Genomic DNA, 14,374 nt, shown 5'->3' on the forward strand with positions numbered 1-14,374 from the left:
GTAATGATGCAAGTTTCACACCCCTGCCTTAATCAGTTACATGTTGAAGGCTTTTGCCTCCTAAACTTCTCTAGCACATTCCTGCAATTGAAAATTGATATTTCTAATGCTGGAAACAAGGATTTTATACACATGTACTAAGTACTTTTTTTTGCAATTTTTCACTGCAATTTTTCACTATGTTTTAAGTTTAAACTATGTGTTCTCCTTCCTCTCCCTTATCCTCTTTTCGTATTATCTATGCCCTCCTTTGCCTGTTCAGCTATTTGGTAACCTTATCCGAACTAGAATTTTGATACTTTGGATAATGTTAAATTTCAGAAAGATCTCTTGATTTTATTTCATTAGCAAGTGCTAATTGTCTGTAGGATATTGGTCAAAAATTGTGTGCCTTACAAGATTAAGTACAGTATCAAGCTTTACTTTGGAGGAAATTGTTTATTAGATTGTAAAAGAGATGGGGAAATCCTGTAGTTTTATTACTATCATTAAAACCTCGTTAAACTGCAAATTACTTCCATGTGTTTTTCAGATTATTGTATTCTTAATATTGAGAAATACTGAAACCATTGTATCTTAAAATCTTTTTTCTTTTTCTGAAATTGCCAGTAAGTTACAATGGAGAACTTGAGGTGCCATTAACTCCTCCATGTAGGAAAGAAAATAGGTACATGAATTCATTGTATGCCCACTTAAAACCAGAACCTGTTTCTCCCATTAATAAAAGGTAAAGGTGTTTTTGTCTTTACTGTGTTTTATGTGCTCATTGAGGAGGGGAATGAGACTTCAATCAGTGGTGGGATTCAAATTTTTTTACTACGGTATTATGGGCATGGCTTGGTGGGGGTGGCATGGCTTGTGGGCATGGCTTGGTGGGGGTGGCAGGGGAAGAATACTGTAAAATCTCCATTCCCACCTCACTCCAGGGGAAAGGTTACTGTAAAATCACCATTTCCTCCCGATCAGCTGGGACTCGGGAGGCAGAGAATAGGTGGTGGCAGGGACAGCCAGAGGTGGTATTTGCCGGTTCTCCAAACTACTCAAAATTTCTGCTACCAGTTCTCCAGAACTAGTCAGAACCTGCTGAATACCACCTCTGCTTTCAATGCTGCTTTCCCTATTGGATTTTTGTTTTAGTCCTCCTTAGGGGAGGATTATTTAATTGTAATTTGATGTGTGTGTGTGTGTGTGTGTGTGTGTGTGTGTGTGTGTGTGTGTGTGTGTGTTAAGTGTGGTTTTGTATTTATATTTTTATGGTCACTTTTTCAAGCTGGATTATTTTTCAATTATATTGAATTTATTTACTAAGATTATATGGCACCTATATGTCGTGCTCCGTTCCGCCTGTTTTTCCCTATGCTCATAGCACTGTGACATAAGCTGAGCTGAGACAGTGTAGATGACCAAAGTCACTCTGTGAGCTTCTTTAGCTGAAGCTAGAGCAGAACTGTATCCCCTAGGTGTCAGTCTAACACTTTAACCACTATACCATATGAGCTTTTTATAAAGATTACAAGTGTTTTTTTTTAAAAAAAGAAAAATATTTAGGAAAGTAAATATATTAGTTTGAGAAATCCATAAAGCTTCTATTAAAAATTCAGCTGAAACAGTTCTGATTGATTTATTAAATGTTACTAGAGTTCAGCAACCTCTGAAGAAATACACAGTCACTTTTGTTTTTTAAACGCAAATATTTGCTGATATTTTCTTTAAGAAATGACCATGATTGGTCTGGAGGAACAAAATATTTTCAACAGGTTATTCTGCCTAAGGGATTAACTGCTGATTATGTAATTGACTGGTGAACTGCATTTTGATTTAGTGAGTCAAAAAGATAGCAGCTTAATTTTTCTCACACATATAATTTTCATATTATGCATTCCAGCAAAATAACCAAATATTTCTAGTATGCTAATATGCTAATAGATTTTTTTTGCTTTCAACTATGTTAATTAATTGTTAGAGATATTTAAGCTGCATGAGGGAAATGAAAGTTTCTGTGTGGTGTAAAACAATAGTTCTTCCTAGTTATGTTTGCTAAAAATGAAAAATTGGTGTAGAAAAGAGACAGCTGTATTTGTTAACTTACATCTATTTGTGTGTTGGTCTATATGAAAACAGGATACAAAATCTAATGTTTTTCCTGTTCTTTTTCCCCTTAGTGATTTCATTACAGAATCTACTTCAAACTATTTGGAAGGACTTATGTGGCAGTCAGAGAAATACCAGAATGCTATGTCTTCACTTTTCCTAATAGGTAATTAAGTACAATTTTTGAATTTAGATTTAATAAAGGTTCACATACTTTCCCCACACACATAAATATGTGTCTTTGGATTACTTTCCTCAATAAATAAATGATCAAGTATAATGTTTTTGACTCATTTGTTTAACTGGCTCTTTTCATCTAGTCTTAGCACTTGTGTTGAGAACTGATAATATTTTAGGTTATATTTATGCAGAAATATTGAAAGTTCAAATGGGTTCATAAATTTTTAAGTACTATTGTTGACAGTATTGAGCTAGATTGACTAATATGAGTATGAAACAAATTTCTGTTTTCCTAAGTAAGCTTATTAGATAATACTTTAGGTAAGTATAACAAACTGAAAATCTGCCTCTTGTCTGTTAAATATGTCTTTCTTTCTATTAAAATGTATTTTAATAAGAAAGTTGTTTATGTAATCAGTGTAATCAATAGAGCTGTGCCTACTTAGAAAATTATTTACAAGAATATGTAGGAAAATGAGATCAGTATATCTTTAAAGCATCCACATCTTTTTTTCACACTTTTTCCTGATTTCAAAACAGACGTGGCTCATGTAAGATTACTCCTTTAATGATCAATTCCTTAAAGCAGCCTATTTTCAAAATTACAAGGAGTCTCCAAAACATACGTATAGCTGCTTTAAAGCAATGTTGCATTTGTGTACTTGTGCTCCTGCACATTTCAAAAGATTTCTTTCAAATAATTTTCCAAGTATATCCAGTTGCCTTACTGATATTTAAGTAAGACTTGCTTCTTAAAGCTGTGGACTTAACGTTTGCATCTTGCAATGTACCCATGATTGATCTCATTCAAATTTACTTTTGAGTAATATGGTTGTGATTTCTCAAAAGGAAGGGTTTGCATTCATACTTTTCAGTCCCACAAGGCTAACCAGCAGGATATACATTAGTTGACAATTAAATATGCATAGATAGAAATGTATGATAACTTTTCAGAGACAAATTTGAACAAATGATTGAAGCAGTCTATTTTTCACAAAAAGCAAGTATTATAATAAATGGAGAAATTACAAGAACATTTGAAATAAGGAAAGGAGTTCGCCAGGGATGCCCATTGTCACCTCTGCTTTTTATTTTGACATTATTGATGAAAATTAGAGCAAATCCAGAGATTAAAGGAACCAAAATCAGAAAGGAAGAATATAAATTAAAGGCATTTGCAGACGACCTAGTATTTTTTATGGAGGACCCAAGGGAGACAGGACCTATCTTAATACGGGAGTAAGAAAGATATGGAGAAGTATCAGGCCTCAAAATTAATAAGGCAAAAACAAAAATGATAGTGAAAAATGTAGCATTACAACAGGAAAGAGAACTGGAGGAAGAATTGGGACTACAGAGTACAAGGAAAATTAAATATCTAGGAATTTGGCTGACAGCGAGGTGTTCTTCGATTAAGGAAGACAATTATGTAAAATTAATACAACAAATAAAATTAGATTTGGAAAGATGGGATGCATTGCACCTATCTATACTAGATCAAATTGCAACTATTAAAATGAATGTTTTGCCAAAACTGCTCTATCTTTTTCAAACCATACCTATTAAATTGGATAAGAAATTTTTTATGGAGTTGAACCAAATTACAACAAAATTTATATGGGCAGGTAAGAAAGCAAGAATAAAATTAACAGATCTTCAGGATAGTAGAAGCAGAGGTGACCTAGGGCTTCCAACTGGCGACTTTATTAGAAAGCAGCAATCTTAGTTTGGGTTAAGGAATAGATTAATTTGAGAAATAGAAGTTTACTTATACTGGAAGGACATGATTTACAAAAAGGATGGCATGCCTTCCTATAGGACAAAGAGAATAAATTTCATTTAAATTTTTTTCAACATAAAGTACGAGAAGCTTTAATCCAAATATGGCAAGAAATCAAGAAAAAACATTATATGAAAATCCCTAGATGGATTTCCACAATGTAGGAGATGATCCACCCCAACACTCTGGATATAAGTAAAATGGCCAAATACAATGAAATTTTAGAAAGCCAAGTGAATCTAAAAAATAGGCAGGAATTGGAAGAACAGGGAATAAATATAGATTGGTGGCCTTATTTGCAACTAAAATCATGGTATATAAAAGATAAAGATGAGTATGGGATTGAAATGATACCACAACAATTGGACAAAATATTGATTGGCCGGGAAGTGGTACAACTGGATCGAAAACAGAAAAACGGAAAAGAAATGGACAAAAGTAGAAGTAGATTTAGTAAAAATATATAGAGTATAGGTGAATTGTAGTGTTATGTTATGTAAATAGTCACAGTCATGCACAAGAGGTGAATAAGAATTGTTTAATTGTTAAAATTTAATAAAATAAATTTAAAAAAGAGAAATGTATGATAACTGAAATGTAGGGATGATAAAAAACTGGTCTGTATCATTTTTTTTACAGTACCTCAGAATTCTGTTGCTGTATGTCAACAGTTTTCAATCACAGAACTGAAGACAAAGTTGTCTATACATGAAAATTCTATGATGACTGGAACCTTGGAAGATGAGTGGATTAATTTAAGAGAAAAACTGACTGTGCCATGTGTCTTAGAAGCACTGAGCATAAATGTAAATGATGAAGGAAGACTTGCTAATACAGATATTGAAGTTTTTTCCAAAATTACTAATTTCCAATTAGATAGTAAGTATTTTAAACTTTATTTCTGTTTTATTTTTTTAATGAAAATGAGGTATTTCATTTCCACTTGAATTTGTCTAAAAGATATTAGAAGATGTTGGATTAGCATGCTAGCTCCCAGCATTCTATTAATGCTATGGCACTCTGGGAAAGGTAGTGTGGCATGCAAGTACATCTCTAATGACATCATTATAGAAAATGTTGGCACTGGAAATATGCTGCTTGAGGCAATATTGTGCCTGCTCTACTGTCCTGGGAACTATAGCTAACTATATTTATGACAGAAACCTCTCTGTCAGGATGATCCCTATTTTTTAACTACTACTCCCTTCTTTTATTTGAATAAGTCTTATCCTTTTCATTTTCATTCTTTCTGTGTTCAAGTTATCTTGTGATAACTTGAAATTGAACTGGATAGTACCTAAACTCAATTTGAGAAGTTCTTGTCTACAGACTGTCAAATGTATTTACCACACGTGCTTGGAACATGTTTTTCTATTCTCATTTCCAGTATAGTGTATTTTTGCATGGGCAGATAGTACCATTTTGTGTTTTTCTTAATAATTTTTATTAGAATTTTTCAAATACAATTAAAGTATAAAAATTAAAGAAATGAGAAGAACTGAAAAAAAGAAAGAAAACAAACTATGACTTCCACCCTTCTTTTCATTGAGTAATTGCCATCCTCATTTTTCCCCTTCATCGTTAACACTTTTTAATCTCCAAATCCATACATCATCAATTGAATCTTTTCTCTTTCAATAAAAAGTCCATATAAGGCTTCCAGTCTTTTAAATAAGTCCTTATTCTTTTTCCCAGACCACAGACAGTACTGCTTTCTGGAACACAAAAGGGATTGTTAGTCCTTTTTTCATTTTATTTTTCATTATGTATTAAATCATCGATTCACCTTATAAACATAACCCAGTATCTCAAGGTAACATACAGCGTGCAGCCCTGGTTTTATTCTGTGTACTTCCAATGGAGGCTTTGATCTGTAGATCAAGGAGAAAGCTAATGTTCAGTTATTGTTCTTCAGTAAAGGCATTGGTAAATACAGATCCATCCAAGATTGCAAATGGCAATCACATGATTGTGGGGCACTTGGCAACCAGTCATAAGTGCAAAAGGGTTGCCAAGCATCCAGATCGCAATCACATGATTGCAGGATGGTGGTAGCGCAACATTTTGTTATGGCCAGAAGAGCTTTACAGGCCAGAAGCACCTTTCTGAGGCCATCCATAACTTCAAATGATTGTTGAATGAGGATCACTTGTACCAAAGTCTGTTAGGAATGGAGATGAATTCCCTTCATTCTTATTTTGCTGACAAAGACTTTTGCCGCATAAAAAGAGTATCTGTTATCAGATTAATGAGATGTAATTAATGAGATGTAATCCAATAACACAGTTTTTGATGGTATGGAAACATAGAATTTCCTATTTCTAATCCCCCATAGTTATAATATTCATAGACATAAAAGGAGATATTGTATCAAGCCTTAATAACACCATCCAAATTTGTTGGGTTACAAATAGGGTACTGATTGGGAATGGACATAGCTCAATGCATCTGGTGGGAATCAGATTGCTGAAAGCTACTGTGATAATAAAGATGAATAAATCCTTTGAAAAGCTATATTACTTGTGTTTGTGGTTTTACTAAAATATTTTAAATTGTTGACCTTTTAGAAAGCCCTTAAAACATGGTTCTGTCAATTAGCTTGAGGATCCCATGATACAATGGAGCCTGCTAGATGACTGATTGACAGTTAATGTAATTCTCTCTTTGTATGTTTTACTACCATTCTGCTTTTTTTTACTGTAAATTTCGTGTTCTAATGGTTTTATATATTTTTTGTGTGCATTTTAATTGTTTATTATTATCTAAATCATCCAGAGTCACCATGTGAGATGGGCACCTATACAAATGTGTTTAAATAATAAAATTATGTTTTCTTAATTACACATTGCTTTGCAGGTTTAGTACTCATTTAGTGACTACCTTGTTTAGCAACAATTTGCAGTTACAATAATTATGAAAAAGTAACTTTACAACCAATGCTTGCATTTACAAGCTTCACAGATCTGTAAGGTGAAGGAAAACTGAAGTAAGACCACAAACACTGTTGCGGTTTCATTCGCAAACTGCTTCAGTTAACCACCAAATTGCTGCTCCCAATTGTCCCTAATTTCAATGGATAAGAGTGATTGTTTGGGTTGATTGTGATATCCCATAATAATTCAGAATATGTTTTTGACTAAGCTGTGTTCAATTGAAAAATAAATACATAGATAGACAATGGACAAATATTTGTTTCCTTTTCAGAATGGCTTGATGACAAAAGTTCCTTCTGTGACAGCAACATGAAGATTTTTAGTATCCCTCACTGTATTGCGACCAAGGATTCTTGTTCTCCTAAAAAAAATGAGACATTTTCTTCACTATCTCTGACACCTACTTCACCACAGTATAGTATCTCTATAGCAGACAACAATGTATCTACTGAAAATTATATCAAACAAACCAAATTACAAAATGAAATTGAAAAGCCAGTGCAGATTGAAAACCATGAAGTAGGAAAAAACAATCAACTAGTCAGTTGCAAGAAAGTCTCTGTCTCAGAAAATAGTAGATTAAGAAATAAAAAGTCAGTTCTACCTGAACAGCCTAGAAAATGTAAAGATGACTTTGATCTTTTGAGTAATTTTATCATGCTGAGATCTAAACAGGTGATCAGCCAAAGAAAAGAAGGGAATAGTGTGGATAATCAAGAAGAAGGTAGTTTTATTACTTTTCTTTAGATTTTAAATCTTTTTTGTGGGCTGTTTGTAAGCACACCATAGTTTAGCATCAAATGTTCTTTTCTGATAAAACATTACAACTATAATAAGAAACACCCATGTAAACCATTGAGATCAGAAAGGATCAGATAGGAATATGGGAATATTTCGAGTACATGATAAACCTACTTAATAAGATATTCCCTTATCATAGGGAACATTTTGATCTATATGGGGAAAAGAAAATTAAATATTTCCAATAGTGCATCTCTCTAGAACAAACAGTAAGTCTTAAGAGCATTTAGTTATTAGAGTATATTGTACGTGATTTATGCACACACACATTTTACTCTGTGTCCCCATTTTGGGAAGCTACACGCAGTTCCCATCAAATAGTCAGTTGGTGGGGAGAATATCTACAGCACTAAGCAAAAAGTAGGGGTCAAATTAAAATCTGAACAACTAGCTGATATGCAGTCAAGTGCTTTCTGGGTTGAGCTATAATATTACAATGGTTCTAATTTTTACTTTAAAATCAACATAGTTTAAATGTACAGGGAAATGAACCTTGGTTTAAATAAGTTTGTAAAAATTGTACTTGCTGATAGAAGTACACCGGGAGAGATCAATCAACATATGCTGACACAATGAAGGCATACAGATATAATTTGTATTTTCTGTAGCTAAAGGATGTCAGATTAGATTGATGTGTATATGTGTGTGTGTGAATCAATAGCTCCCTGTATTACTACCACCACAACAATTTGGATAATGTAGTCCCTCCCATTACTGCCCTTCCACACCCTTTGGATTTCCCCACTGTTGATTCTCTTCTCCTATTTTCAGAATGGAAAACAACTGGAATAAATCAGGCTCATTGTATTTAATTAGATCATACATACCTTATTGCCCCTAATGGTTAGCAAATTCTGCTCTCAGAAGCATCCAGTCCCATTTTGTTAAATAATTGTGCTAGTTAATGTGTGATTCAATTGGAGTGCAAGTTAACTAAAAAGTATCTCAATATATTTAATTAAAAAGAATTTTCACTGGATGAATAATGAGTTTGTTGTATAGAACCAGCACAGATGATAAAAATGATGAATGTCATAGATACAACAATTGCCATTGAAATATTGAACTATTTATGTTCACATACATCAGACCCTCAAAGCTTAGACTTTAATTATATTTCATGAGTAATTTAAATACTTATTTACTAATGAGGAGCATCAGTTACTATGTTAGATTTTCATTGTTTATGAATATATTTTTGCACATAGTACAACATTGTAGGAAGTAATAAGTCCTGTAGTAGAGCACTACATCTTTTCTTAGTCTTATGTTACCATCTAGTGATCTCACACTAAAACTGCAACTCTATGTTACATTTTTTAAATTATTTATTTATTCGTCAAGCATGTATAAGATAACAGATATAAGTATAAAAATGATTATGAATACAGGAAATAGATATGAATAAATGGGGACAGTAGGACAGGGACAGTAGGCACGTTGGTGCGCTTATGCACGCCCCTTACAGATCTCTTAGGATGAGGTGATGTCAACAGTAGACAGTCTAATTCTTAGATATTTTAGAATTTCTCTGTAGGAAACTTCCCTATTATTTCTTTTATAGAAAGCAAGAAGCACAATAGGAACCTACAGCCACTTATATGTGCCACACAGATATAGCTTTTCAGGTCTCCCATTAGATAAGAAGCTATCCTTTTGGTGCAGGATGCATTCAGTTCCCAAGTCTTGGGTCACTTCTACTTCTTCCTCCCCAAAACTACTATTGATCTTGATTTTTACAGTTAGAAAATGGGAATATTGCTAAATACAAATTGAATCATAAGGAAATAAACATGAGAAATATTAACAGTATTTAATTAAGTACAGCTGAAAACTTTAGTACTGTCCTGATCTCATTCACGAATCCATTTATTTTTTGAATAAACATGCCACTCAGGGTGGGTCTTGATCCAAAAAAAGGGCTTGATTCAGAAAGAAATTAGATTGCTTTAACTTATTTTATTAACCTGTTTTTGTATTTCCTAAGTATTTGATGCCGAGAACGAACAACCTTCAATTGAAAGCCACAAAAGTCCTAGGGTTCCTGGCATGACAGCTCCTATGGAAAACCAATCAAAAGACAATAATACATTAGCTTTCCTCAAAATTAAAACATCAGGTACTAAATATTTTAAAGCACCATTATAAAGTTTCTTTTATAACAGGAGCTCTGGATTTCAAATTCTTCTGTAATGATCTCAAAACTTCCCCAGTTAAAGAATGAACAATTATATGTATGTAGAATTCTGTTCAGAAAAAATGGTCAGATGAATGCACATTTATGAGGGAACTGATTATACCAAAGAAGAAGAAACAGAAAACATCATAATCCCCACAGGAGGCCACTTATGTATCCTACTGAAAATGGAGTGCCTCACCAAAATAGCCAATTAGATTGGTACACATTGTATTACAATGACAAATGCTGCTTTTTATGTAGAGAAGCACATTTTAAAAGTACTATATTTTTAAAATGATGTTTTCACCTCTGTCTGCTATCTAAGAATTAACTCTTGATGGGCCACTAATTCCTATGGATCTTCATTTTTAAACAGGTTAAGAGTTGTTAGGCTTCCAAACACAGAATTGCCCTCTATGTGCCGTTAAAAAAAATAAAAAAAAATAACAATTATTATTATTGTTATTGTTATTGTTATTTAATTTGTATACCGCCCTTCTCCCGAAGGACTCAGGGCGGTGAACAACCAAATAAAATACAAGAAACAAAACACATACAATATTAAAAACAACCCTTAAAAAACTTATTCAATTGGCCAAGAATTTAAAATAAAATTACACCCTATAAAATTACAGGAATTTAAAAACCCATTTAAATCAAATTTAAAAAATTTTCTTTTTTAAAAAATGAAGCCAGTCCAGCCATACGAAATAAATAGGTTTTAAGTTTGCGGCGAAAGGTCCTAAGGTCGGGCAGTTGTCGAAGTCCGGGGGGAAGCTCGTTCCACAGGGTAGGGGCCTCCACAGAGAAGGCCCTCCCCCTGGGGGCCGCCAGTCGACATTGTTTGGCTGACGGCACCCTAAGGAGTCCCTCTCTGTGGGAACGCACCGGTCGCTGGGAGATAGAAGACGGCAGTAGACAGTCCCGTAGGTATCCCGGTCCTAAGCCATGGAGCGCTTTGAAGGTAATAACCAATACCTTGAAGCGCACCCGGAAGACAACAGGTAGCCAGTGCAGTCTGCGCAGGATAGGTGTTACATGGGAGCTCCGAACTTCTCCCTCAATAACCCGCGCAGCCGCATTCTGGACTAGCTGGAGTCTCCGAGTGCTCTTCAAGGGGAGCCCCATGTAGAGAGCATTGCAATAGTCCAAGCGAGAAGTAACGAGAGCATGAGTGACCGTGCATAGGGCATCCTGGTCCAGGAAGGGACGCAACTGGCGGATCAGGCGAACCTGATAAAAAGCTCTCCTGGAGATGGTCGTCAAATGCTCTTCAAAAGACAACCGCCCATCCAGGAGCACGCCCAAGTTGCGCACCCTCTCCATCGGGGCCAATGACTCGCCCCCAACAAACAGCCGCATCTGCAGCTGACTGTACCGGGGTGCCGGCATCCACAGCCACTCCGTCTTGGAGGGATTAAGCTTGAGCCTGTTCCTCCCCATCCAGACCCGTACGGCTTCCAAACACCGGGACAGTACATCGATAGCTTCGCTGGGGTGGAAAAGTACAGCTGCGTGTCATCAGCATACAGTTGGTATCTCACCCCAAAACCACTGATGATCTCACCCAGCGGCTTCATATAGATGTTGAACAGGAGGGGTGAGAGAATCGATCCCTGTGGCACCCCACACATGAGGCACCTCGGAGTCGATCTCTGCCCCCCTGTCAACACCGTCTGCGTCCAGTCAGAGAGGTAGGAGGAGAACCACCGATAAACGGTGCCTCCCACTCCCAACCCCTCCAACCGGCGCAGCAGGATACCATGGTCAATGGTATCAAAAGCCGCTGAGAGGTCTAATAGGACCAGGGCATAACCCTTATCCCTGGCCCTCCAGAGATCATCCACCAACGCGACCAAAGCCGTCTCCGTACTGTATCCGGGCCGAAAGCCGGACTGGAACGGGTCTAGATAGAAAGTTTCATCCAGGTACTGGGGTAGCTGACATGCCACCACACTCTCTACAACCTTCGCCGTGAAGCGAAGATTGGAGACTGGATGATAATTTCCTAAAACAGCTGGGTCCAGGGAAGGCTTCTTGAGGAGAGGTCTCACCACGCCTCTTTCAAGGCAGCGGGAAAGACCCCCTCCCACAAAGAAGCATTTGTAATCCCCCGGAGCCAACCTCGTGTCACCTCCTGCGTGGCCAGCACCAACCAGGAGGGGCACGGGTCCAGTAAACATGTGGTGGCATTCAACCTACCCAGCAGCCTGTCCATGTCCTCGGGAGTCACAGGGTCAAAATTATCCCAAACAACCTCAACAAGACGGGTCTCGGAACTCTCGCCTGGATCTATCCAGTTTTGATCCAGTCCGTCCCGAAGCTGAACGATTTTATCGTATAGATAACCGTTAAACTCCTCGGCACGCCCTTGTAACGGGTCTTCCCGCCCCTCCTGTTGAAGGAGAGAGTGGGTCACCCGAAACAGGGCGGCCGGGCAGTTATCTGCCAACGCAATGAGGGAGGAAACGTAAGAATGCTTCGCATCCCTCAATGCCACTAGGTAGGTCCTGCTATAGGACCTAACTAGTGTCCGGTCAGCCTCAGAACGGCTGGATCTCCAGGCACTCTCTAGGCGTCTTCTCCGGCGTTTCATCTCCCTCAGCTCCTCGGAAAACCAAGGAGCTGGTTGAGACCGACGCCGGGTCAGAGGCCGCAAAGGCACAACACGGTCCAAAGCTCCAGCCACGGCCCGTTCCCAGGCCGGTGACTAGTTCTTCAGTCGTGTCGCGGGCCAGATTCTCGGGAAACGGCCCAAGCTCCGTCAGGAACCTCTCTGGGTCCATCAGGTGCCTGGGACGGAACCAACGCATTGGTTCCGTCTCCCTGCGGTGGTGGGTAGCGGTCAGAAAGTCCAGACGAAGGAGAAAATGATCTGACCATGACAAAGGTTCAGCAACTAAATCATTTAAAATCAGATCATTCAACCACTGGCCAGAGATAAAAATCAGATCTAGGGTGCCTCCCCCGACGTGGGTAGAGCCGTCAACTAATTGAATCAGGTCCATGGCCATCATGGAAGCCATGAACTCCTGAGCCGCCAAGGATGCAGCGCCAGTTGATGGCACATTGAAATCCCCCATGACCAACAGTCTAGGGGTTTCAATTGCCAACCCGGCCAGCAACTCCAACAGCTTGGGCAGGGCTGTCGTCACGCAGCAAGGAGCCAGGTACGTGATCAGCAAGCCCACCTGAGTCCTACGACCCCACTTCACGTAGAGGGACTCACACCCAGCTATCTGAGGCACAGTGGTCTCCCTCGGCTCAAGACTCTCCTTAATAATAACCGCCACCCCGCCACCCCTACCCTGGGCCCTCGGCTGATGGAATGCTCGGAAACCTGGTGGGCACATCTCCACTAGGGGAACCCCCCCTTCGGTGCCCAACCAGGTCTCCATAATGCCCATAACGTCCGTGGACCCCTCCTGAATTAGATCTGTAATCAGGGGGGCTTTGTTAACCACGGACCTTGCATTACATAGCATCAGCCGAAGGCCCAAGTCCCAAGTACTCTGGCCACTCGGGGAACGGGAAAATCCTGGGGGGCCGGAGCACACAATCGCTCTTAAATAGCGAGGGTGTACCCCCAAAACCTGATGTGGCCCCCCCATTCCGTCATATCTGCCTCCCGCTTACCGTATTGATAACCTGACCCTGATAAACTGGAATGAGACCCTCCCCCGCCACCTTCAGACCTATTAAATTACCGCCGCGAACACTTGTTGGACTTGGCACCCTCCCCGACGGGTTTCCCCACCCACCCATCCTCCCCCCAACCCAGACCCGTCAATATCTCTCCCCCCCTTAAAATTCCCATTAAAACTCCCCTTAAAAAAACGATTAAAACAGTTTGTTAAAAATCCCCTAAGCCTCCTAGATTTAGCATGCCAATTCTCGGGATTCCAAAACCCGTCCTCAAGATGGGCCCTTGATAGTGTGGAGGGCCAGACCTGCGAGAGAGGGGAATCTCACAGGGCAAGAAGGTCCGCAGTTGAAAATCTCTGCATAACAAAAAGTACGGTTAGCAGTCCGTCCAAGCCGGTCAAGATGTCACTACAGCAGAACGAGGCTCCCCGGGTGGCAAAATAGACCATGGACTTCCAGGACTCCATGGGGCCGTTACTCTACCACCAAACCCAAACAGCCACCACTCGCCCCAGGTCCAGGTCCAGATGAAACCAGCCATTCTTCTCCGAGCCAGTCTAATCAGCCTTGATGTTAAAAGTCGATACGGACCATGATGGTAAAAGTCAATATGGGCCAGTGACTCCACACCAGGCCATCAAAGAAACCAGAGGTCGGGGGTCCTGGCCAAAGTCCAGCCACGGAAAGGCCAACGTCGCAGCCCTCGCCGCCGGCAAAATCCATCGCCAACGACGCCGACATCGACGCCGATACCCCCCCGAAAGC

The 14,374-nt window shown here is 38.9% G+C and overlaps 1 protein-coding gene across 1 annotated transcript in view; it reads left to right on the plus strand.

Moving 5' to 3' along the window:
* The window catches only part of SHOC1 (shortage in chiasmata 1), a 47,210-nt gene that overhangs the window by 13,547 nt on the left and 19,289 nt on the right, over nucleotides 1-14,374 (plus strand). Inside the window, exons 9-13 of the mRNA XM_058168040.1 lie at nucleotides 610-727; nucleotides 2,163-2,257; nucleotides 4,691-4,930; nucleotides 7,256-7,708; nucleotides 9,773-9,904. Of these exons, the coding sequence (XP_058024023.1) occupies nucleotides 610-727; nucleotides 2,163-2,257; nucleotides 4,691-4,930; nucleotides 7,256-7,708; nucleotides 9,773-9,904 (1,038 nt within the window). The remainder of the gene's footprint in view (nucleotides 1-609; nucleotides 728-2,162; nucleotides 2,258-4,690; nucleotides 4,931-7,255; nucleotides 7,709-9,772; nucleotides 9,905-14,374) is intronic.

Source organism: Ahaetulla prasina, chromosome 2 (assembly GCF_028640845.1).
Source record: "Ahaetulla prasina isolate Xishuangbanna chromosome 2, ASM2864084v1, whole genome shotgun sequence".
NCBI classification, from domain to species: domain Eukaryota; kingdom Metazoa; phylum Chordata; class Lepidosauria; order Squamata; family Colubridae; genus Ahaetulla; species Ahaetulla prasina.